At 41.9% G+C, this 25257-nt stretch overlaps 1 protein-coding gene across 7 annotated transcripts in view; it reads right to left on the bottom strand.

Moving 5' to 3' along the window:
- The window catches only part of PTPRG (protein tyrosine phosphatase receptor type G), a 579897-nt gene that overhangs the window by 435384 nt on the left and 119256 nt on the right, over nt 1–25257 (bottom strand). For all 7 annotated transcript variants that reach the window (XM_065550638.1, XM_065550639.1, XM_065550634.1 and 4 more), the window contains exon 2: nt 20128–20232. In XM_065550638.1, the coding sequence (XP_065406710.1) occupies nt 20128–20232 (105 nt within the window). The remainder of the gene's footprint in view (nt 1–20127; nt 20233–25257) is intronic.

Below are 25257 nucleotides of genomic sequence, written 5' to 3'. Positions count from 1 at the left end.
CAGCCTCCACTATAAACCCCGCTTCTCCTCCAGCATTTAGAATAGAGTTAAATATAAAAACATGTGTTTTTAATTTATAAGGGGAGGTCGCACTCAAAGGCTTGCTGTGTGAAGGGGGTCACCAATGCAAAAGTTTGAGAACCACTGACTTCAGTCCTGATGGACTTCAGTGGACCTTTGTGCAGGTTTAGCCAAACAGGATTGGCACCTTCAATCTTAAATTCAGTGACTCTGGGATTGTTTCCCCTAGATATTCATACTGCACTGAATGCAATGGGCCAGACTGTTAAATGTATATAGATGCCTAAAGATGCAGAGAGATGCCCAGTGGGATTTTCAAAAGTGCAGAGGTGCCCCTCTGTATCTTTAGCCATCTAAATACCTCTGAAAATCTGGCCCAACATGCCTCTTTTCTTTACACTTCTCTAGATGCTACCAGAATACAAATATTGGTGATCACAGTTATCAACTATGCAACAACTCCAAAGAAATGTCAATTTTGTTTTTATTAGGATTCAAGCTCAAGTACTTTAAATTCACATTCAAACTATGGATCATTACTTCACCAAACACACAAATAATCTAAATTCCTAAAAATGTTATGTAGATTGCTATATTATTCCTACAGTGCTATCGGTAGGACTGGTGCTTAACAGACCAGAGGACAAGTCATTGGTAAAAATGGTTAATCAAAGGGCCCAATCTTGCAAAAAGCTGCACCCAGAAACGCAGGCTATTCCTGCATGGCATCCCATGGAAATCAATGGCACATCACGTGAGAAACAGGCATAGCTGTTTGCGGGATTTGGACCCAACTCCAAACTAGGTCTTGATTTACACAGTGCATATTTCTTGTACTGGTCCACCGTGCAGGCCTTAATTTCACCTCCTTATGAATTCAGGTCTACAATAGGCTACTACAAGCAGGTCTTGTTTAGATTTCACCCAGGTGCTTCCAAATATGTAGCTATTAAACAGAACTGGCAAGGAAACGGAATGACTGCCTGTCAGGAAATTCCAATATTTCAAAGTCTGTTGTCATACAAAATTGGGATGACAAGTCAAAATTTCAAGGACTGTCACAGAACTTTCAAAACCCAGTGATGATTCAAACTGGAATGTTTAGTTTTAAAACGTCACCAAAATGGTCCTTTTTCTGTGGAAAATTTTGAGTAAACCACATTTTTCCAAAATATCAGAAAATGTGGTTTAAATCAAAATCAAAAATTTTCCCTGGGAAAAAGAATTTTCTCAATATCATTTTTCAATTTGTCACAACATTTTTGACTAACTTTGCTCTGAACAGGTTTTGTAGTGTTAAGAAATTGGCGTGAGGCTCTCAAATGGCAGAGACTCCCGGTAGAAGTTTGGGGCAGAGCTGCAGTGTATCCAGAATGGCCACTTCCAAAACTAATACGTTTGCAATTTTAGATTAATGCAGCAAAAAGAGGCCATACCGGATGTGTCAAATGCACAGGGAAAGCTTTGATAAATGCATAAAAGAAGAGGGAAGGCTTATCTTTTTTTTCCAGTTGTTCATAATTGTCATATTGTTACCTTGTGCTTCTCCAATCTGTTTGTTGTAACTACCCATTGTCCCTTGTCTCTCTTCAGTTGTAAGCTCTTTGAGGAACACGCCACCTTGCTACACATTTTTACAGCACAACAGGGCCCTGTTCTGTGTTTAGTGCTCCTACGCACTACCGCAACACAAATAATAATCTTCACTACAGATACAGGAAATCGTTAACATGATCCTGAACTGTAAAGTCAGATTTGCTGAGTGAGAAATCCATCTTATATGAAAATAAATTCACTCCCCTGGGAGATCAGAATGATTACAAGGTATCTGATAGTATTGTATAACACAGAGCGGTCTCTCTCTTTCTGGTCTTGAAAAAACAAAACAAAACCATTTCTGAAGAGTTCTGGAAGCCTCTGAGTAGGAAAGTATTTGGAAAGATAATGTCACTTCTGGTTAGAAGCAGATTAGCATCTGGAATGTAAAGCCATTTTCACACCCCAAGGGTGAGAAGGACCTAGCATGTGATGCGAGCCTAGGCAACCTAAGATAGGACAATACACCTTTAGAACAAAGACAACAGGCAAACGGAATGTGAAGTGATTTAAACTCTCTGTGACTTCACAGTAGCCGTTACCTCAGGGGGGTAAGCTTGTTTTTCTACTTGATAAAGATACACCGAAAGCAAAGCATATACACAACTGACATTCATTCCAATGGGGTAGGAGGATTGAGGCCATAATGCCCAAAGACTCGACAATGCCAAATAAGCCATTTAAGGCTGTGCTCTTGCAAGATGCAGAACAGTAAAGTGAATGGCAATTAAAGGCAGTCGGTATCTCTCAGGATTGGGTCCAAAGGCAACAATGGATGGAGTGTGTGGAGAGAGGTATGTAGCCATAGTTTTATTACAGGAAGGAGAGAAGGAAACAAGGTAACTTTTTTTGATTGGTTACCTCAGCACAGTCCACCTGTCAGTATGAGTCTTCTATTTACAGTGTTGTTTTCTCCTTCGTTGAATTCTTAAGACGTTTATCTGCTGGGCCAGGTGACAGTGCCTCAAAAATAATGTCAGAAGAATAGAAGTACCGTATTGTTCCTCAAGTTCTTTTTGGTCAGCTAAGATGTGCATGCAATGCGGCATTACAGCCGCATGTTTAGAGTCATTACTGCAGTGGGGTAAAAGCTGTGCCAGAAGAGAATCGGTGGAACTTTACCCTTGCAAATAAAACCTTTAGTGTGCAAGGCAGGAAGAGGAGTGGGTGCTAGCATTCGCATGTGGGTGACCTAAGCTCAATTCTCTGCTCTTGCTACAGACTACCCTGTATGGCCTTGGACTCAGTCTCTCTTTGCATCAGTTCCCCACCTGTAAAATAGCATTTCCATTCCTCCTAGAGGTACTGTGAGGATAAATACGGAGAAGACTGTGAGGGGGTCAGATACTATGGTAATGTGGGCCAGATAAATGCCTATGATAGAACTGCAAGGGTGCTCTTGGAAAATTTCAGTTCAATAGAACCTTAGAGGCTTTAATTCTGAGAAAGACCTATCCTAGAGACCCTACGGACTGGGGCTGGGGTCGTGGAGAACTTAACAACACTGTGCGGAAGACGGACATTCAGGAATTGCCTTGAGATGGAGAAAAAACTCAAGGCCAGATCCAATCCCCGCTAGCACCAATGGACAGACTCCAATCAATAAGAAGACTGAATCTAAGGCTTTGTCTACACTGGACTTTCACTGGTAAAACTTTTGTCGTTCAGGAGTGTGAAAACACACCCCTCCCCCTGAACGACAAAAGTTTTACCGACGAAAAGCACCAGTGTGAACAGCACTTCGTTGGTGGGAGAGCTCTCCTGCCGGCAAAGCTACCGCCACTCATTGGGGGTGGGATTTTTTGTCAGCAGAAGAGCTCTCTCCTACCGACAAAGAGCGGCTACACTGCGCGCCTTTTAGCAGCACAGCTGTAGCTGCACAGCTGTGCATAGTGCAGACATAGCCTAAATCTTTCCTGTGCTGTCAAACATCACTCAGGGCACAGACAAGACCTCACCATCCCTGTCTACCCTGGGCTGCTCTTTGCACATCCTCAATGGTGTTAATTCCCATCAATTGTCCCTCTTGGAGTAGTATTTGAGAGAGCAAGTCTTTCCATCGTCCCCTTTGCATTCCTCCAGCAGCCCAATGGCGTGCCGGCCGCGGCAGATGCTCCAGCACCTTGATGGCAGTAGGAAGGCGTGTGTGTTCCATTGACCCCGTGAGCTATGCCAGTAGGTGTTCTAACACCTGAAGGGCTACCCAAGCCAGGCAGGCCAAAGGGCAGGGACCAGACGAGAAGCAGTCTGCTGGTCCTCCGCGATGAAAATTATAGAACTACAGAAACACAACAAGGTAGCCATTGGGAAGACTGCTTGCTAGTCAGACCAGAATACTGAAGGCTTTTAAAGCGGCTGCACATCGCTGGAAGGTGTTTTTCCCTAGCTGACAGTTCAGTCATGGAGAATAACGAGGGCCCTGTGAGTCAATAGTTCCCATCACTTCTCACAAACCAAATGTCAACAAGAGTCAGGGATCTCCACCCTCTAGAACAGCAACAGAAAACAAAGGCTTCCTGCTTTTCACCAGCGAATTGGGATAATTCATTCCTCCATCCTCATTAGGAACAAATTAAACCCCAATCGATCTGCCCACCCAGCAAGGCTGTGCAGTGAGGAAAGGTGGGAGTAAGGGTAGGAGACAGATCACTACTAGGAAGTACAAGTGCAGGAGACAGGAGCTTCATTTGCTTTAAACCCACTTGTCTCCCCAGCTCCACAAATGGGTTCACGGAGAGGCTTGATGTTGTCCTTATGCTGTAGATTGACGTGCCTCTTAAATAAATCATCCCACTGCCAAGTCCGTGCCAGTGGTCTCCCTCAGCCTGCACAGTTTGGAAGGCTACACGTACAACCCTGAAGAGTTCAGGGTAAAGTTTCAAAACATTTCAAGAAAATCACTCAAGTGCTGTTTAAAGATGTAATTTAGATGCACAGCTCTGCACTCCGCTGCGGGATTTCATATTTATTTAATTTGGTGTTTTAAAGTGTACTCACCCAGTTCTGCGGGCACATGCAGGCTTTAATAAAAACCTAGCAATTGAGAACCAACGGCCAATGAACTGAGCCCTCCCAGCCGCCCCTGTTACCTCCCGCTTCCCACACCTTGCATCCCCCACATCCCTGGAGAAAACCCAGGAGCATCCATGGGCCTTGCAGCATGATTTTAGGGTCAAAGTCCAGGTTTCCCAAACAGGCAGGAACTGTACCCCACAACTGGGGATCCCCCCTCAGTGAAGGCCTCCTGCCTCCAGCCCCTTCATTGTTTCTCATGAGCCTCTGAACACCTGAGCTGCCATGATACCTTGGCCATGAGCTCTCCTTGTGGGCTAACCAGGGCCTCTGTATTTATCATCTTGTAAGGGAGGAAGGATGGAAGAGAAGGCACTGGAGTGGGACTCAGGAGATTTGAGTTCAATTCCCAGATCAGCCACAGACTTCCTGGAGTGCCTGGAAGAGAAGGCACTGGAGTGGGACTCAGGAGATTTGAGTTCAATTCCCAGATCAGCCACAGACTTCCTGTAACAGCTTGGCCAAATCAGTCACTTAACCTACCCTGATCCTCAGGTTCTCATCTGTAAAATGGGGATAATACCCCCTGCCTCAAGCAAAATCCTTTGATTGAGAGGCAGTCAGATGCTATAGTGACAAGAGCCACATATGCACCTAGCGAGATAGAAGTGACCTGTTAATTCTACAGGCATACACCCGAAATCCAGCCTGAAAGGAATATGTGACCATTTTAAGAACTACATCAAACATTACACTGTTGGCAATTGACTGGCATCCTGTCAGCAGCCATTCAGCGCTGTATTTGCTTGCTAATTCCCACGGTTAACGAATGCTATATTCCCTATCCAGGCACAGGCTGCCACTTCAAGGACCATAATGTTTTGATGTTACATTTTGCAAGATGGAGATCCTGCCTTGAGGGCAATTCCTGGGTAGAGATACTAAGAAGAAGATTATCTTATAACTGCCTTTTTTATCATGGAGACTCCACCACAGTAGCCACCACAGACCTCGGAAATAAAAGCAATAAAAGCAGTGCTACCACTTCTTCATCTACTGGAGTATTTGCACTACTCACTCCATGTATACAGCATGAGGATTCCACTTCTATTCTGCAACTAAACTTCTGATTCATTCCTTGATTATTTCACGCTTGGGCTATTGCAATAATGTTGGCACCAGACTACTTCTTTTATCCACACCCTGCAGACTATTCACAGCCTTCCTGCTTGCTTTGTTTTCCACTGCAGTTTCCTCGCTACTCACAAGCCACTCAGTTATTTATTCTGCTATATTTATTCAGTTATATATTAAACCAAAATTGGAAGTTCAATGTATTGCTGCAATCTTTTAAGACCCTCAAGGCAATGGCACTCTCCTACCTTCTGTGCATTCTCCAGCACATTTGTTCAGCTTGAACTACGGTTGGTTTCTGATCGCGCCATCTCTCATTTGCACATTCAAAAGACACAGCGATTGTATATTTATCTCCACACTGGGGGAATTTTTCCTTAGAAAAGATTCAGGAACACTTTAGACTCAATTCCCTTTTAGAATAACTAGAACTGAGGTTTGCTCTTTTAAAAACGAACATTTAACTCTTTGCGGTGTCTGAATACGTTTTCCATTGTTTAAAGCACTATAATGATGGCGATGTCAATTTTCAGCAAAATAGCCAATTCTGGTTATAATGAAAGAGTTCAATAGCCAAAACACAAGACATGTTGAAAGGGTTGTGTGTCGTTAGCATTGTTTTGTAGTTTCCCATTTTGGTGGAAATAACTAGACCCAGGATTGTTCTGTGGCAAATGAGAGAATTTTGAGATAATACGGAAGCTGCAATATTCGAATCTGTGAAATCCCCATTTAACACTCCAGCTTATGTTTATTATATTGAGACAGGCAGAAACCCCATGAAAGAATTAAAGCTCCCTGAGATCTTTTTCTTGTTCTTTCCTGATTGCCTGCTCATTATCACACCTCTACTCTAGAGAGGGGTTGGACTCAAGAGCTTAAGGTTCTCAGTCAAAGTTATTCAGCAGCCTACCTCCCAGCCAAAAAACAGTTTTCAGTCACAGATTCATTTATTTTTTTCAGAAGCATAGAAACCAATCAATTCACAATTTCAACAAGGGCACTGGCCAAAAAAGGTGAAAAATGGCAACTTTACCTATAGCGATCAGAGAATCATAGAATATCAGGGTTGGAAGAGACCTCAGGAGGTCATCTAGTCCAACCCCCTGCTCAAAGCAGGACCAACACCAAGTAAATCATCCCAGTCAGGGCCTTGTCAAGCCTGACCTTAAAAACCTCTAAGGAAGGAGATTCCACCACCTCCCCAGGTAACCCATGTCCAAGACTGAAAAATCCAGATATTATTCCTTGCACATAACGAGGATATCAGCAGTCATTCTGGTTGTATTTGGAATAAACCACAAGTATTTCAACCATCAGAGGGGATAAGGAGAAGAAGAAGACAGTGTTAATAAAGTGTCTAATAAAGAAATCACTTTGTCTGTGTCTCTGTGAAAATAAGTTCGGGTATATCTACAATGAGCTAAAACCCCCTGGCACCGATCTCGGAGCCTGGGCCAGCTGACTCACAGAGTTCGGGCGGCGGGGCTAAAAACGGCAGTGTAGCGGTTCGAGCTCGGTCTGGAGCCTAGACTCTGAGACTCTCCCTCATCACAGGATCTCAGAGCCGAGTCTCAAGTCTGAGCCTGAGCGTCTACACTGCAGTTTTATAGCCCCACAAACCCAAGTTCTGTGAGCATGAGTCAGTTGGCTTGGGCCAACCGCAGCCATGCCGGGGGGTCTTTTATCGTAATGCAGACATACCCTTAATGTCCTAAGCGACCTCGCGGGAAGGTGACATGGGGATTTGCCAATGGGTGACTAAGCGAGAGAGGAATGCCTCTCTTAATCCAGAAAGGGTGTCTTGGAGGCAGAGAACAGTAGGAATGAGTACCTTCTGAGGCTCAAAAGCCAGCAGGGCAGCTTTTGCTATACAAAGGTTGTGACAATCGTGGTCCAGACACATCAAAGGGAGAACAGAAAAAAAATCAACAATTAAACCAAGTGGTTGCATCCTACATTCTTGTACTACAAAAAATATATATATCATGTAAGATCTCCTATGAAAGCCTGTAGTGCTTGAAACGTAGCAATCATTATGAGAGAATATACAGGCAATGGTTCTGTGAATTTTTGTGTTGGTGTATATAGAAAAAACTGCTCATAAACTGCAGTGCAACTTCAGCTCCACCTCTCAGTTGGGTGGTGAGCAGTCAAGCAGGAAGGGCCTCTCCCAAACCAGCTGTTTACATGAAACCAGCTTCGATGAGTAATTATCCATTGTCCAGCCCAGGAAGAGACAACGGTGGTCCATTAACTCTGATAGTAAGACACCGAAGGCATCTCCATTCTTGAAAAGCTGCAGTGGTGCAGCTGTAGTGCTTCAGCGTAGACTCTACCTATGCTGTCAGGAGGGGTTCTGCCGTCAGCGTAGGTACTCCACCTTCCCGAGAGGCAGTAGCCAGGTTGACGGAAGAATTCTTCTGATGACCTAGCACTATCTACACTAGGGTTAAGTTGGCTTAACCACACTGCTCAGGAGATGAGGATTTTTCACACCCCTGAGCAACACAGTGAAGCCAATTCAATTTTCTAGTTTTAACTCGAAGTTGACAAGAATATGATGGCTCTCGAACATCGAGTCAGGAGGGAATGTTACCACTCTGACTAGTCATGAGTCGCTGGGGACTAAGGGGGGAAAAAAAGACTTTTAAAAAAGCAGGCTTGGAACTACGCTTTTTTTAAATCAAGAATTTGGAGGACAACCTCATGGTCGGAGACTGTCTGGGAACACTAGATCCCCCCTATAGCTAGGGGGTATGCTGGGAAACTGTTTGAAGGTAACAGAGAGACAAGATGGGTGAGGTAATATTTTACTGGACCAACTTCTTCTGGCAAGAGAGAAAAGCTTTCAAGCACCACAGAGCTCGATCTGAGGAAGAAAGCTTGTCTCTCTCACCAACAGAAGTTGATCCATTACAAGATATGATCTCACCAACCTTGTCTCTCTAATATCCTGGGACCGACATGGCTACAACACTCCATACATGAAGGCAACATAACTCTTATTAGAAAAGGGATTTTATCGAATATAGAAGTGTGAAGCCTAAGGCTGGGTCTTTAGGTTTGGTTTCTGTGTAATGTCCATGGGTTTGCTTCCACCTTACTATTTCATCTCTGAATGTGTTGTTTTTCTATTTAAAAAAGTTTTAGATGCACAAATAAGTCAGTACTTATGCTTAGATAAAAATAGTAAACTGTCAAGCCATTCCATTTCATGAAAAAGGTGAATACTAATATCTGGATCAATTGTTAACCAATCCAATTGCCTTTGTAAGTAATGGCATCATAGCTGGTTTCAACATGGCTCAGGGCAGACAACCATTCACCTCTGATCAGCAGAGACAGGATATGCAAATCTCAATTTACTGATCAGTTCAGAGATTAATAGGAGTATTTTTCTGATCTTCTAACTACAATTCATCTTTAGAATGTTAGCTTGAAAGGAGAGGTGACTTACTTTTGAAATTCTTAGCTGTAGCAGACATTTCTGGATATTTTTGATGAATGTGTTCAGAATGTTACAATAGAGAGAGTGTACAGACTTCATATTTTTTGTCAACATCAAGATATATTAGCATCCTGAGAGAGAGAGAAATATTGACCAAGGCAAACAGGCCATTAGTTACCTCTCAGCACAATAAGTCTGGGTGTTCACCTCTACAGAAGTCACTATGTGACAATTGTTTCCGGTGTAGTTCATATTAGCTGTTTGCCTAATGAGAACACCAGACCCAGGCAAAGAGCTGGAAATTGAGATTTTTACAAAGGACAAAACCAAGTTACATTTCATCATATTTTAAACCATTTGCTGTTCTTACAGGAAATAACCTTTAGTGGTTTTTTCCTGTTTTAATGCCAGGAATTGCTTTTAAGAAAAAAATTCTCAAGTCTTAAATTCACTGGTTATATTTTAAATACTGCATCTTAAAGGACAACAGAAATTGCCATTTGATGACAGTCACATTCATATAAAGCAATGGCTGCTAAAATGACAGCAATGAGCAAGATCCCTTTTCTTAATGGATTGGTCCTGTTTTGAGCAGGGGGTTGGACTAGATGATCTCCTGAGGTCCCTTCCAACCCTGATATTCTATGATCTGGGTAGAGGTTTTCTGGTTTGAGTGAGAGAGTAAGATGCTTTGGTTTGATTTTGTTTTTTTTCCTTGCTGCTACTTTCTTTTATGTACTGAGATGATCTCATTAACCATTCGGTAAATCATCCTTTCTTTGTATCTCACTATTTAGTCATAGATATTTCTCTGGACCGTGGTTATTGACAGATTTGTAGAGTACCAGATTTGGATCCAAAAATCCTATCCTCCATCACATCCCATAGGCTACTGAGTGACAAAATGGGATTGGACCAGGTAGGGGCCAAACGCTTTCAGAACCCACTGATGTAACACAAAAACAACATTAAAGTTTGAAAACAAAAAATTGGTTTACTCTTCCGAATATTATTCTTTATGAAATACAGTAGATAGCCTAAGGACGTGTCATTCAAAAAGCCCTCAACCTGGTACACTTTTCCATGTTGTGTATTTGTGAGATTTCTTTTTAATTTAAAGAAAGAAAAAGACAGAGAAAGACTTATGAACTTGCAAAAGACTTATGAACTTTTCCACATTACAGAACTGCCAGTAGTCACCATTATGGATACTGGGAGTATGCCCCATTTAGCCTATTAAATATGGGAATATGGAGGTGTTTAACAGACATTTTAGGACCTGATCTTGCAATTCACTAACATCAGAACGTCCATACTGGGTCAGACCAAAGGTCTATCTACCCAAGTATCCTGTCTTCCAACAGTGGCCAATGCCAGGTGCCCCAGAGGGAGTGAATAGAACAGGTAATCACCACGTGATCCATTGTCTGTCGCCCATTCCCAGCTTCTGGCAAACAGAAGCTAGGGACCATCCCTGTCTATCCTGGCTAATGGCCATTGATGGACCTATCCTCCATGAATTTATCTAGTTCTTTTTTTAAACCAGTTATAGTCTTGGCCTACACAATAATCTCTAGCAAAGAGTTCCACAGGTTGACTAACAGACTTATTTGGGCATAAGCTTTCGTGGGTAAAAAAAACTCACTTCTTCAGATGCATAGAAGAAGTGAGGCTTTTTTTAATCCACGAAAGTTTATGCACAAATAAATCTGTTAGCCTTTAAGGTGCCACCAGACTCCTTGTTGTTTTTGTGGATACAGACTAACACGGCTATCCCCTGATACTTTACAGGTTGCCTGTGCGTTGTGTGAAGAAATACTTCCTTTTGGTTTGTTTTAAACCTGCTGCCTATTAAATTTCATTTGGTGATCCCTAGTTCTTGTGTTATGAGAAGGAGTAAACAACACTTCCTTATTTACTTTCTCCACACCATTCATGATTTTATAGACCCCCCTATCATATCCCCGTTAGTTGTCTCATTTCCAAGCTGAAAAGTCTCAGTCTTATTAATCTCTCCTCATATGGCAGCCGTTCCATACCCCTAATCATTTTTGTTGCCCTTTTCTGAACCTTTTCCAATTCCAATGTATCTTTTTTGAGATGGGGCAAACACATCTGCACGCAGTATTCAAGAAGTGGGCATACCATGGATTTATAGAGGCAATATGATGTTTTCTGTCTTATTATCTATCCCTTTCTTAATGATTCCCAACATTCTGTTCACTTTTTTGACTGCTGCTGCACATTGAATGGATGTGTTCAGAGAACTATCCACAATGACTCCAAGATCTCTTTTTTGAGTGGTAACATCAAATTTAGACACCATCATTTCATATTTATAGCTGGGATTATGTTTTCTAATGTGCATTACTTTGCATTTATCAACTTTGAATTTCATCTGTCAGTTTTGAAAGATCCTTTTGTAGCTCTTCGCAGTGTGCCTGGAATTTAACTATCTTGAGTACTAAGCACAAGCAGACTGCTGGTCTCATGTGGTAAGGTCCTATACTGGTGTGACTAGTTCTCATGGAGTTCAAAGGGATTGCTCATGTGAATAAAGGTACACGAGTGCTTATGTGGTTGGAGAATCAGGCCCTGCAATGATAAAGCTATTTAAACTGAGACTCCTAATTCATTCAGGTTGAAATACTCTTGATCCAAACCTCTGCTTTGCATTATGCTGTAATATTTTAGCTAAATATTACAGTCAATCTCTTTTGAATCTCTCTAGCCAGATTTGACATATGCACACGTATACAATATATTGCTGAAACACACACAAAGTATTTCCCATAGAAATGAACTTTAGCACTTTGTATCAAAAATTCCATCTCCATCCATCCTTGCAGGTTTAAAAGGAATTTGCCATTCTTTTTCTTTTCAGTGGGCTTTCATTCGTTTCTGAAGCTGGTTTAAAGAGCTACTGGCATACTCGTTTCTTTCGATACATTGTAAGCTTCTGCTCTGTGATTATGACAGAAGCCATTAAAAACAGACCTTGAGTTCTCACTTCATTTAATTATCTATTCTTTTATTTTTTTCCTCTCAAGTTGCTACTTCTCTTATGCAAGTTCTCATTTATCCCATCTGCAGTTAAGGGCATCATGAGTGAGACTCACACAAGAGCTGTATTTGTCCCCTGCCAGCTACCTCACCCCAATCTCTGTAGACATGTTCTCTCTACATCAGTCCCCAAGGTCTACAAGCACAAACGTGGAGAAGAGATATGGGATAAAAGCAGCCGAGCTGGTTGAAAATCCCACATGCAGCTGGGGATGATAGGGAGGTGGTAGACATGGGTCACGGGAGAAGTGGAGCAGCTCCCTTAGAAATGAATGGTAACTAGACAGCATCGAGAAGCATTTACATACTAATAATATAGTCACGCTCTCCTCAGTCTTCATTTTATTGTACACTCCATTAGTTTTCCTTCCTTAGGCCTGGCAATGCCGGAATCCCCTCAGACTTCTGAGTGAGCATTGCAGGAGTATTTTCCAAAAGCTTGGATATTTATCCATCTTGTGCAAGCCTCTCTAGTTATTTCATCTTCTGTTCTCCTTACCACCTCACAAACTTTTCATGAATAATGCCCCTCTACACACTCCCTTTCCTTCCCCGCTCTCCCTGTCTCTGAGAACAACTCCTCCTGCTTGGCGCTGAAGACAGCAGTTCACCTTGCCTCAATACAGCACTCTCCCACAAGGCACTGCACGCGCTCAAGTGCCTTCAATGTGGCATGTGCACTATCTAGACAGATTCCGCACTGCTATATATTGTGTATTTACTGAGTGATAAAATGGGGTTGGACCAAGTAGGGGCCAAATGCTTTCAGCACCCACTGATGTAACACAAAAACTCCATGCCAACTACCATGGAGGCCTGCACTGTGTCTCCAAGTCTGGGATGTTAAACTCTAAAAGGGTTTCTTCCGGAATGGAATTTCATATTGTACTGCTCAAATATTACACTTACGTATACCACGAGCGCAACTTAACAATAAATCCTCTTTCAGTTCCTTGGCAAGGAAATGGTACATAGATCATTTCTGCCATAGAAACCCGCCACAATAGTATTTAACTTAAAAAAGGGGCACTACACAAAAATGAGGAAACTAGTTAAACAGAAATTAAAAGGAACAGTCAAGGGTGAAATGCCTGCAAACTGCATGAAGACTATTTAAAAACAAAGGCTCAAACTAAATGTATACTCCGAATGAAAAACAGTAAGCGGACTGAAAAAATGCCACCCTGGCTAAGCAACAGAGCAAAGAGGATGTTAAGGCCAAAAAAGCATCCTTTTAAAATTAGAAGTCAAATAGAAGAATAAACTCTGGCAAGTCAAGTATAAAAGTATAATTAGACGGGCTAAGAAAGAATTTGAAGAGCAACTAGCTAAAGGCACAAAAACTAACAGCAAAAATTGTTTTAAGTATATCAGAAGCTGGAAGCCTGCCAAACATTCAGTGGAGCCACTGGATAGCAGAGATGCAAAAGTAGTACTCTAGGCAGACAAGGCCATTGTAGAGAAGCTAATTGAATTCTCTGCCTTTGTCTTCACTGCAGAAGATGTGGGGGAGATCCCCACACCTGAACCTCAGATTGGTCACCTAAAAGAATGGAACTGGCCCAGATTAAGGTGTCAATAGAAGAGACTTTGGAACAAATAGATAAATTAAACAGTAATAAGTCACTAGACCCATATGGCAATCACCCCAGAGTTCTGAAGGAACACAAATATGAAATTTCAGAACTACTAACTGTGGTATGTAACTTATTGCTTAAATCAGCCTCTGTACCAAATGACTATAGGGTAGCTAAAGTAAAGCCAATTGGGTTTCACTCCCAGGCAAATTGGTTAAAACTACAGTAAAGAACAGAATTGTCAGACATAGATAAACTCAATATGTTAGGGAGGAATCAACACAGCTTTTGTAAAGGGTAATCATGCCTCACCAGTTTATTAGAATTCTTTGAGGGGGTCAACAAGCATGTCAACGAGGCTGATCCAATGGTTATAGTGTACTAGGACTTTGAGAAAGCCTTTGATAGGGTCCCTCAACGAAGGCTCTTAAGCAAAGTTTAGAGTCATGGGACAAGAGGGAAGGTCCTCACATGAATCAGTAACTGGTTAAAAGAGAGGAAACAAAGGGTAGGAATAAATGGTCAGTTTTCACAATGGAGAGAGATAAATAGTGGGGTCCTAAGGATCTGTATTGGGACCTGTGCTGTTAATCATTCATAAATGATCTGGAAAAAGAGGTGAACAGTGAGGAGGTAAAGTTTTGCAGATGATACAAAATTACTCAAGATAGTTAAGCCCAAAGCTGACTGTGAAGAGTTTCAGGGGGATCTCACAAAACTGGGTGACTGCGCAACAAACTGGCAGATGAAATTGAATGTTGATAAGTGCAAAGTAATGCACATTGGAAAAAATGTCAACTACACATAGAAAATGATGGGTTCTAAATTAGCTTTTACCACTCAAGAAAGATCTTGGAAGCATGTGGGATAGTTCTCTCAAATAATCTGTTCAATTTGCAGCAGCAGTCAAAAAAGCTAATGAAGTTAGGAACTGCTAGGAAAGGGATAGATAATAAAACAGAAAATATCATAATTCCATTATATAAATCCATTGAACGTCCACACCTTGAATGTAGTTCTTGTCACTCCATCTCAAAAAAGATATATTAGAATTGGAAAAAGTAGAAAAGAGCAACAAAAATGACTACGGATATAGAACAACTTCCATACAAAGAGAGAATAAAACTGGGAAAGTTCAGCTTGGAAAAGAGATGACTAAGGGGAGATATGATAGAGGTCCATAAAATCATGAATGGTGTGGAGAAAAAGTGATATTTACTCCTTCACCACAAGAATCAGGTATCCCCCAATTATATTAATAGGCAGCAGGTTTAAAACAACCTTAAGGATGTACTTTACACAAAGCACTGTCAACCTGTGGAACTCATACCCAGGGGAAGTTGTGAAGATCAAAAGTATAACTGGGTTCAAAAAATAACCTGATAAGTTCGTGGAGGATAGGTCCATAGTCATTAGCCAAGATATTCAGGAATGCAACATCATTCTCCGGGTGTCCCTAAACCTCCAATTGCCAAAAAGTAGGCCTGGACGACCGGGGATGGATCCCTCAATAAATTGCCCTGTTTTGTTCATTCCCTCTGAAGCATCTGGCCGTGGCCATTATCAGAAGACAGGATATTGGGCTAGATGGATCATTGGTTTGACCCAGTGTGGCTATTCTTATGCCTCTATTTCCCAATTTTACTTCTTTTATCAGCAATAGTGACAAAAAGGGTTCTAATTAGATAACACTAATCAAGCAGAACTGCATGTGATTGACGACTGAGAACACACTATCTGTCCTCTGTAAAACAAAACAGATTGGCTATTTTCCCTGTAGAAGCTGGAGATTTATCAATAGACAAAACAAAGCAAAAAAGCCAACAGATAACGTGTAATTAAAGATCGGTCTATACATTTTACACTGACATAAATCTAAAATGAGCAGTGGATGGTAAAAGCTTTTATTGGGGATAAGTTGATAGTCACCAACGAAAAAACTGAATAGTCATGAGAATAGAATTTAGAAAATTGTTACATGCAGAGACGTTTCATAAACTGCAGGACTGATTAAAAACAAAATCCAATAACTCATGCAAAGAGTTTTCATATCTATGACAGCAAACTAATTCCAATAGTGTTTTATTTGTTTTCTTGAAACATTTTCCTTTAATAGGCTGCAATGAATATTCCAACTACATTTTTAGGTAACCAAAACCAAGGAAACATACCAAATACCACTTAACCTGTAATTTTTGTATAGTTGGTAGAGCACAAATAAGAATTGACAAATTATCCATCTTAACAAAGATTTTTCCTTGATTTGTTTCCTTCTACTATCAGATTATTTAAAATCCAATAAAGAAATAACATTTGTGACAATACCTTTCCTGTTCATTTGCTAGTATTCTCAAAGTTTAAGCGGAAAGAGTTCATTTGTCATCTGTTACTAAAATGTATTTTGTTTATACGATCTCATTTGCAAATGAGACAGCATCTCTTATTATGACATCAAATTAAAGGAAACGGTGACATCTGATATTTTTGTGTATTAATGGATGAATTCTAACCTCAGCTAGTCATGCAGTTTCAGTGAAACTGATAATTTATTACTGAGGACAGAATTAGCAGTATTATCTAGGGTATAATTTTCCTATTTAGCTGACATCAGTATTCAAATTCCTTAGAAACCCAACTTTATCTTTTCGATAAAACCAGTTCTACACAATGTCTCCATCAGGACTAAAATCCAATGTGTGAAATACATCATCCCCCGGCTCCTGAGGAACTAGTCTGCAAATAAACTGGAGGTCTAGAAGCTTCCAAGCCTGCCATAACCAGAGAATTGTACATGGAGGTGGGTTAGTACAAGTTACATTGTATCTTGATTAGCAGTCTCAAAACTGATCCAAGAGAACAGGTTTCTCCTAGACCTTTCCTAACAAGCCAAGAGGACAAATAATAAAACATCCACCAAAACCTACCTTCTCTAACATATGTTGCATCAGTCTGTCTCACTGTGACGCAAAACTGTAAAATATATACACTCAAAGCAGTCATTTGAAAGCCCCAAAAGGTTGGCATCTGAACTTCTGAACACTCACACTTCCACTGTGAGATGCTGGGAGATTGTTTGAATAGCATAGGATAGGCTGGGGAATTACTTGTGAAGGGGAAAATGGTAAAGTGAGAGTTTGTGGGAGCAGAAAATTCCTTAGAGGGGTCCAGAAGAACTACTTGAGGTAAGAAAGAGAGAAGTAGGAGAGCAAGTTGGGGAAGTTTGGGGGAAAGTAAGGGGAAAGCAAGCAATGGTAGGAAGACTGACCTGGAAAACCGGTATTTGAGTGAGAAGTGGGTAAGGGATTTTTGACTGGGGTTGGAGAGCGCAGGGGTTGAAAACCTAGCAGGAGCATAATTTGCAAAAATGTAAAATTGGAAGCATGCACACTTAAAATATACAATACTTATGTAACCCTAATGTCTCAATGTCAGCCAGTAAAGGGGGTTACAAGAATATCCTGATCCCGGTATGTACATTATGGTTCACCAAAGAATATCATGTAAGGTCCTAAATGAAAGCCATGCTCACACTGGTCATTAATATCATTGTGATATGTACACATAGATACATTGTAAAAAGTAATGTATGTATACTGAAAATATGTTCCTGTCAAGGAAGAACTAGCAAACAGATTTTCTCTCAGACAAAGGAGGTTTATTCACCTGTCTGTGCAACATGTAACTTAAGCATTATAAGCTAACACAGTTTATATACAAAGTTAATAGGGAGATGTGAAATCAACAAGATAACAAAAACACAGGTAAATAAGACACGGGGGTTCTCCTGAGTTGGAGAACAAACAATGAACTTTGGGGATATAAGTAGATGGCAAGGAAGACACCTCCTTATCCCCCACCTAGGAAGTAATTGGGCAATGAGATTACATTAATGAAAACAGGCTCTCAACCAGGCTTGGCTGAAAATGCTGCAAAGGACATTTGAGGTGAGATAACTTAGGCTAACCTTCTGTCTGAATAAGTTTTAAGTTTAGTCTCTAGGAACCATGTACTGATTTTGTTCCATCTGTAACCCTCCTGTTACCATGATCCTTATTCACTCGCTCTTGAATCTCGATCTTTGATGATAAACTTACGATTATTTTCACTATAAACGTATCTCAGTGCTGGGGTATTATTTAAGGAGGTGATCCGGAGCGGAATCATTTGAGCTGGCATGTGCATTGTTCCTTTGGGGAGAGCATACCCGGTATTACTGTGAGTGTTCAATGGTTACGGGGCTGATCACTACAGGGAAAAGTTTCCAAAGGACTTGGCGATGGGCTGCACCTATTATTCATCTACAAGGCAAAGGGAAGGCTGGTATATCCCGGAGCGCTTGGGTGGCTGACAGACTGGGAGCTGACACCAGTAAGGCATTTGATACGGTTCCATGTGGGGAATTATTAGTTAAATTGGAAAAGATGGGGATCAATGTGAAAATTGTAAGGTAGATAAGGAACTAGTTAAAGGGGAGACTAAAACGGACCATACTGAAAAGGTGAACTGTCAGGCTGGAGAGAGGTTACTAGTGGAATTCCTCAGGGATCGGTTTTGGGACCAATCTTTTTATTACTGACCTTGGCACCAAAAGTGGGAGTGTGCTAATAAAGTTTGCGGATGACACAAAGCTGGGAGGTATTGCCAACACAGAGAAGGACCGGGATATCATACAGGAAGGTCTGGATGACCTTGTAAACTGAAGTAATAGTAATAGGATGTAATTTAATAGTGAAAAGTGCAAGGTCGTGCATTTAGGGAATAGCAACAAGAATTTTTGTTATAAACTGAGGACTCATCAGTCAGAAGTAGAGGAGGAGAAGGACCTTGGAGTATTGGTTGATCACAGGATGACTATGAGCCGCCAATGTGATACTGCCGTGAAAAAAGCTAATGCGGTCTTGGGATGCATCAGGCGAAGTATTTCCAGTAGAGATAAGGAAGTGTTAGTACTGTTATACAAGGCACTGGTGAGACTTCATCTGGACTACTGTGTGCGGTTCTGGTCTCCCATGTTTAAGAAGGATGAATTTAAACTGGAACAGGTACAGAGAAGGGCTACTAGGATGATCCGAGGAATGGAAAACCTGTCTTATGAAAGGAGACTCAAAGAGTTTGGCTTGTTTAGCCTAACCAAAAGAAGGCTGAGGGGAGATATGATTGCTCTCCATAAATACATCAGAGGGATAAATACCAGGGAGGGAGAGGAATTATTTAAGCTCAGTACCAATGTGGACACAAGAACAAATGGATATAAACTGGCCATCGGGAAGTTTAGACGTGAAATTAGACAAAGATTTCTAACCACCAGAGCAGTGAAGTTCTGGCAAAGCCTTCCAAGGGGAGCAGTGGGGGCAAAAGACATATCTGGCTTCAAGACTAAGCTTGATAAGTTTATGGAGGGGATGGTATGATGGGATAGCCCAATTTTGGCAATTAACTGATCTTTGACTATTAGCAGTAAATATGCCCAATGGCGTGTGGTGGGATGTTGGATGGGGTTGGATCTGAGTTACTGCAGATAATTCTTTCCTCGGTGTCTGGCTGGTGAGTCTTGCCCACGTGCTCAGGGTTTAGCTGATCGCCATATTTTGTTTCGAGAAGGAATTTTCCTCCTGGACAGACTGGCAGAGGCCCTGGAGATTTTTCGCCTTCCTCTACAGGGTGGGGCATGGGTCACTTGTTGGAGGATTCTCTACACCATGGTCTTTAAACCATGATTTGAGGATTTCAATGGCTCAGACATAGGTTAGGAGTTTGTTGCGGGAGTGGGTGGGTGAGATTCTGCAGCCTGCGTTGTGCAGGTCAGACTAGACGATCATACTGGTCCCTTCTGACCATAAAGTTTATGACTCTATGACACCCAGTTAAGCACCAGCAAGTCTCTCTCGTGCTGGAGGCAGAGGGGGAGGAGGTATCTAGGCGACTCAGTCCTGGGCACGCCAAGAATCATCACAGCTCTTCGGTGCCATTCTGTGGAGAGCGGGAGGGGGAGTGCAGTGGCTCCAAGAGCAGTGCATGAGTGTGCTATGCAACTGTGCTGTTGTGTGTGTGGAAGGCAAGGTCAGGGTGGGTCAGTCAAGCTCTTGAATTTTCAGGAGTGTCAGTACAAAAAACCAAGTTGCAAAGCTTGCAAAATAAAAGTCCAATTCCGGTTTCAAATTCCTGAAGCATACATAGCAGCAAAACTAATACAACAAACATTTCAAACAGGTAGTTTGGGGGTTGGCAGTGTCCCAGTCACATTTCACTCCAATATAGTATGAGTCAACTCACCTGAGTAAGCCCAGTAAGAATCCCCTGAGGCCTTACGCCGCCGTATTTGCACAGAACTACCATGTCTGTTTTCATGCAGCGAGCCAACGTATCCTTCAGTCAGAGCTGAGAAAATAAAAGAAACAGCAGCAATTAGGAAAACGACGTTCACTCGCTAAAGATATTATTTGTTAAGCCGAGACAATGGGTGTGGTGCTATTCAGGAGTAAGGAGCGTCTCTGTTTCATGAAGAGTTCACAATCTAAAGAGACGACACAGAAGACAGGGCGTCCTGGGAAACCCTCATGACCGAGTTACCTTCGGAATAGGTTTTGTTGCTTCTTGAACGAAGACCTTTCCTTGGGGGGAGGTGGGGGGGCAGAAGAGGGTGCAAAGAGGAGAGAAGGACGTGATGGGATGTTCGGGCTGACAATGCTATTGGAGGAAAGGGGGCACGGTGGGTACGCTTTGGGGAAGGGTCTGTCTTTTTGTTCTGTGTTTACACAGCACCTACCAAAATGGAATCCTGGTGCATGACCGGGGCTCTTAGGCATTACAGTAACACAAATAATAAATGACAACACGATTTCAGCCTGGACTCTATGTGTACAGACTCCTGAGTCAGGCATACGGTCTCTGAAGAGACAACAGTGGGTTACTGTGACACAGAGGCTCCTAGGCAAAGCGTCCCCTGTTCTTTGCCAGCAACTCTCATCTCAGACCTGACCAACTCACTACATCGAACACATCTTACACAATATTTATCCATAAAGAGTATCACGCAAGGTATCAACAGCAAAACGTACACCAGCAGAGAATCTATCCCAGGACATTTAGACTGTTGATAGACTTTCTATCTAGCCACACGAAGGGTACATGTGGACTTGCTTTACTATTCATACACAAAACAAAAACTGGTATAGGAAAAACAGCAGGTAACCAGATTCTTGAGACACACACATGCCCGAGTCCAGCACATTCTATAAACTTTCTGCTTTTGATACTGTATTGTATTGGGTTCCACTACAGCAGAAACTATATTTAAAAGGGGGAAGGGATAGCTCAGTGGTTTGAGCATTGACCTGCTAAACCCAGGGTTGTGAGTTTAATCCTTGAGGGGGCCACTTAGGGATCTGGGGCAAAATCAGTACTTGGTCCTGCTAGTGAAGGCAGGGGGCTGGACTCAATGACCTTTCAAGGTCCCTTCCAGTTCTAGGAAACAGGATATCTCCATTAATTTATTTATAAAAATCCCCAAACAGGTAGCCCTCCTATGGCACAGAAGTACCCTCTCTCCCCGACTGTGTGGAGGTCTTTGGCGAGGCTAATATTAATTGGCCAAAGTGGTGAAGGCTTGAGAACTTCACTGAGGGGAAGTCACACTTCAGCAGCTTATGCCCTCCAATCCAGCATGGAGGACATTGACACTGCCTTCCAGCCAAGGAGAAGGGGCAGTAGTGTCAGGCAGCCACCTTGTGTACAATCCCAAGACCACCATGCAGCAAAAACATCATTAAAAAGGAGCCACCAACCTGGTTTGCTTTCATAAAGTAAAGAACTAGAACCCACCAAACGAAACAAAAAGAGGGAATGCAAACTACACTGTCACAGAGTACTTTCATGTTTTTTTTCTGGTTACTGTTAACATCTGCTTCTTTCTTTTAAAGCAACGCTCAGCTTTCACAAGAGGACAGGTTTATACATGCAGATTTTGTGTATTGCTTCTGTACACGTGACCATCAAATCTGAGCTGTACGAGTTGACAAATGTCAGAAAGGTAGTCTGAAGAATTCCGCTCTCTTTCACAATACACCGCACCTGCATACCAATGTCTTATAATAAATGCACATAAAAAAAATAAAACCGCCTTTTAAATCCAAAGAGAACTGTCTAGGCAGTATTAGAAGAAAAGCGGAGCACAGTCTGACTCAACAGCAATTTAAGTCTGACTGTTCTCAGTTCAGTTATTTAATCAGAAAGTTACTAATTAAATAATTCCAACACTTAACTTCAGTAAAGTGTCCAAAAGGTTACTGCTTGTAGTAGCCGTACCACAAGTGGTGTATGCCCGTCACTTCTCAAGCCAGGCATAGCAAGGCTGGGCTTGTAACAAACCTTCATGGAACACCAAGTATTGGCAGTTCAGTTCAATTCTTCCCATCGAAATAAATCCAGCTTCGTACTGAGGTACCTTGGAGCTTGTTACATTTCAGTAGCAGGTGTATTAAGCTGCCCCACTTACAAAGCAGTGCAAAGAGTTTCATTCTATGGCAGGGCCAATTGATTTCTGCAGCACAATCATGCTAAATTTTGTGGCAAACTGGAAGTTCTGTACCAGTGTGAATGGAAGAAAAGAATTTCCCAAAAACATACGGTAGGGTTCGCCCCAGCCCACGTGAACAACAATCTTGACAGATTGTGTTATTTAATCAGAGCCTCTGGTTTTGAGTATTTTTCCTGACATTTCAGGCAGCTGCCAAATTCCTGGTTCACTTGTAGGATCCAATTGTGAAAACTTGAACTTAAAGAAATAAGAAATCAGGAGTCATGCTGCAGGATTCAGGTTCAATATGCCATACCCCTTCCTCCTGTCTGCTGGGAGAGAGTCTACTTCCTCTCCTCCTCGCAGCTGACAGAAGAGTAGGGGATATCAATGTCAAAGAGAAGGAGTATGTGGAGTCAGAAGAGGGACATGGAACTCCATAGGGAGAAATGTGAAAAAGCACGTGGGGGACTGGGGACAGCAGGAGGCAGCAGCCGGGGGGAAAGGAAAAGAACATGGTGGTTCAGAACTGCAGGAAGTTCTGACTTTGAACCATGTGTCCTGGGACATGTGCACTGCAACTAGTTGTTAACTAATGCCCCACAAGGGGGAGTTAGACAGTCATAACTTCATTGAGCATGCAGATATAGATTAATTGTAGATAGTAGACAAGATGGCAGCTGATTTTCCAGAAAAATCTGGATTTCTTCACCCAGAAGAAGGGCGCTAGATAGCCAGTTCCACCAGAAGTAAAGTTTTGCTACTAATTCCATAGCCACCAGACCCTTGGTAGGCCCTACCGGCAAAACAGGAAAGAGACAGGGTCTAAACCATTTAGGGATTCTATAGGGAAACACTCCGAGTCAGCACACAACATTTAAAATCAATTGTAGAACTCTTTGAACTCTTAGCTTAAGCAGTCAAAGAATGGCTGCATGGCAATTCTGCGGTGTGGCTATGAATCATGCTATTGATTTTCAGTATCGTCTGTGCAGAAAATTAAATTATGTAAATCTAGGCCTTTACAAATCTCTTACTTTAATGTGAAATTGAATATTTGCTTAAGTCAGCATCTTATTTATGCAATTAAAAATTGACATCCTTATGAAAATATGCAGTTTTAGACTTCTACATAGACACTAATTATAATTATAAATCTATCTATATTTTTAATAGGTGAGCAGCCACATTATGCAACTGAAAAGTTCTGGCAATATAAGTCAAGAAAGTAGCGCAAGTGTTTGTTAGCGGAACTGCAGGGTGGAATTTGATTGCGTTACACTGTTAAATATATTTTGTATGATACAAAACGATAACAATACTCTTGAAATACAATGTGCTAAACAGCTCATGTCTACTGAGTGGCAACTCAATAGTTATGTAAATACTACTCTTCTATGGTCTTTGGGCATTTTCAGATGATTGACACAGTTAAGTGCAAGATATAAAGCCACACAAATGGAGGAGTTCTGAGAGAAGGAAAGTTGGTCTTGATGTTAAGGCATTGTAGTAGAACTCAGAAAACCTGAGTTCAATCCCTGAGTCTGCTACACACTTCCTATGGGTATGTCTATACTGAAACAAAAAATGTGGTGATGCATCTCAAGGTATGTCTATACTGCAACTAAAAAACAGTGGCTGTGACTCAGGCTCGTGGGGCTCTGGAACCCGGCAAAGGGGATGGGTCTCAGAACCTGAGCAGGAACATCTACACCGCTAATTTTTAGCCCCGTAGCATACGCCCAACTCAGTTGGCCCAGGGTCCGAGACTCATTGCTGCAGATCTTTTCTTGCAGTGCAGATTTGCAAGTCATTAATCTGACAATGCCTCCATTCTCCAAGTGTCACATGGAGTTAGTAATCCTTCCTTACCTCACAGAGATGCCTGAGGATACAGTCATTAATGTTTGTGAGGCCCTCGCAGATCATGGTTATGTGAGTTATTTCAGTACCTACATAGACTGATAGACAGTCTGGTCAAATGGATGGAGATTAGCTCGTGTGTATCCAAGAACAGGAAAACACTAAGTAAATGTTCATGGAGCGAAGTTATTAACATGAATCATTACAGTTTTCCATAATTCCTTCACAGGTGGGAGATGGTGAACTCATGAGCTCTGAGGTTCAAATCAGTTCAGCAGCAGAGAGCAGCAAACTAGTTTCTCGTCGTACTCGGTAAGAACTGGATTCTGCAATGCAGCCAGGAGCCGGAGGTCAATACAAAGAGGACTAGGGAAGCAAGGCAGCTTGGGAGTGATTGAGGTTGCAGGAGGGTGCACAGGAGGGTCAGAACAACACACCAGTTGCCCTGGGAAGAAAGCCACAAGAGGAAAAAAGGAAGGAAGTGGGGGACCAATGTATACAAAAGGGGAGAGAGATTGTGATACAAGGAGACACACAGCAAGTGTCCAACTGCAAAGGGTGCTGGGTACATACACCAGGCCAATGCTGAAGGTAGAGAGGCACACCTTTATGCACACCAGCATATGGGGTCTGAGAATTGTAAATACATATTTAAAATACGTTGGGCCCAATTTGGCTCTCAGATGCACCGATGTAAAATTAAACCCAGAGCAACTCCACTGATTTCTGCTGTACTATTGATACCTATCAGCCGGAACAACAGCTGCAGTCAATGGATTTGCACTGGCTCCTATCAGAACTACTTGCTGTAAGAAGGTAAAGATCCCTACAGATATCACGGTGAAATCTCACTCATCCCTAATTCCCTCTCATTTTAATCAGCACTAAGTCTCAGATCCTGCACAATATTCTAAAGTGAATCAATCCGTGTCGCACTTCCACAGCCAGCAAAAGCAATGAAATTTTGTGCTGTTTATTTAATATTCTGATCAGCTTTCCATTTGTTCTGTCTCAGTATATTAAGT

The sequence above is a fragment of the Chrysemys picta genome, chromosome 7 (genome assembly GCF_011386835.1).
Source record: "Chrysemys picta bellii isolate R12L10 chromosome 7, ASM1138683v2, whole genome shotgun sequence".
NCBI lineage: Eukaryota > Metazoa > Chordata > Testudines > Emydidae > Chrysemys > Chrysemys picta.
Note: the sequence above shows the minus strand (reverse complement) of the source record. Positions and strands in the feature narration are given on the sequence as shown.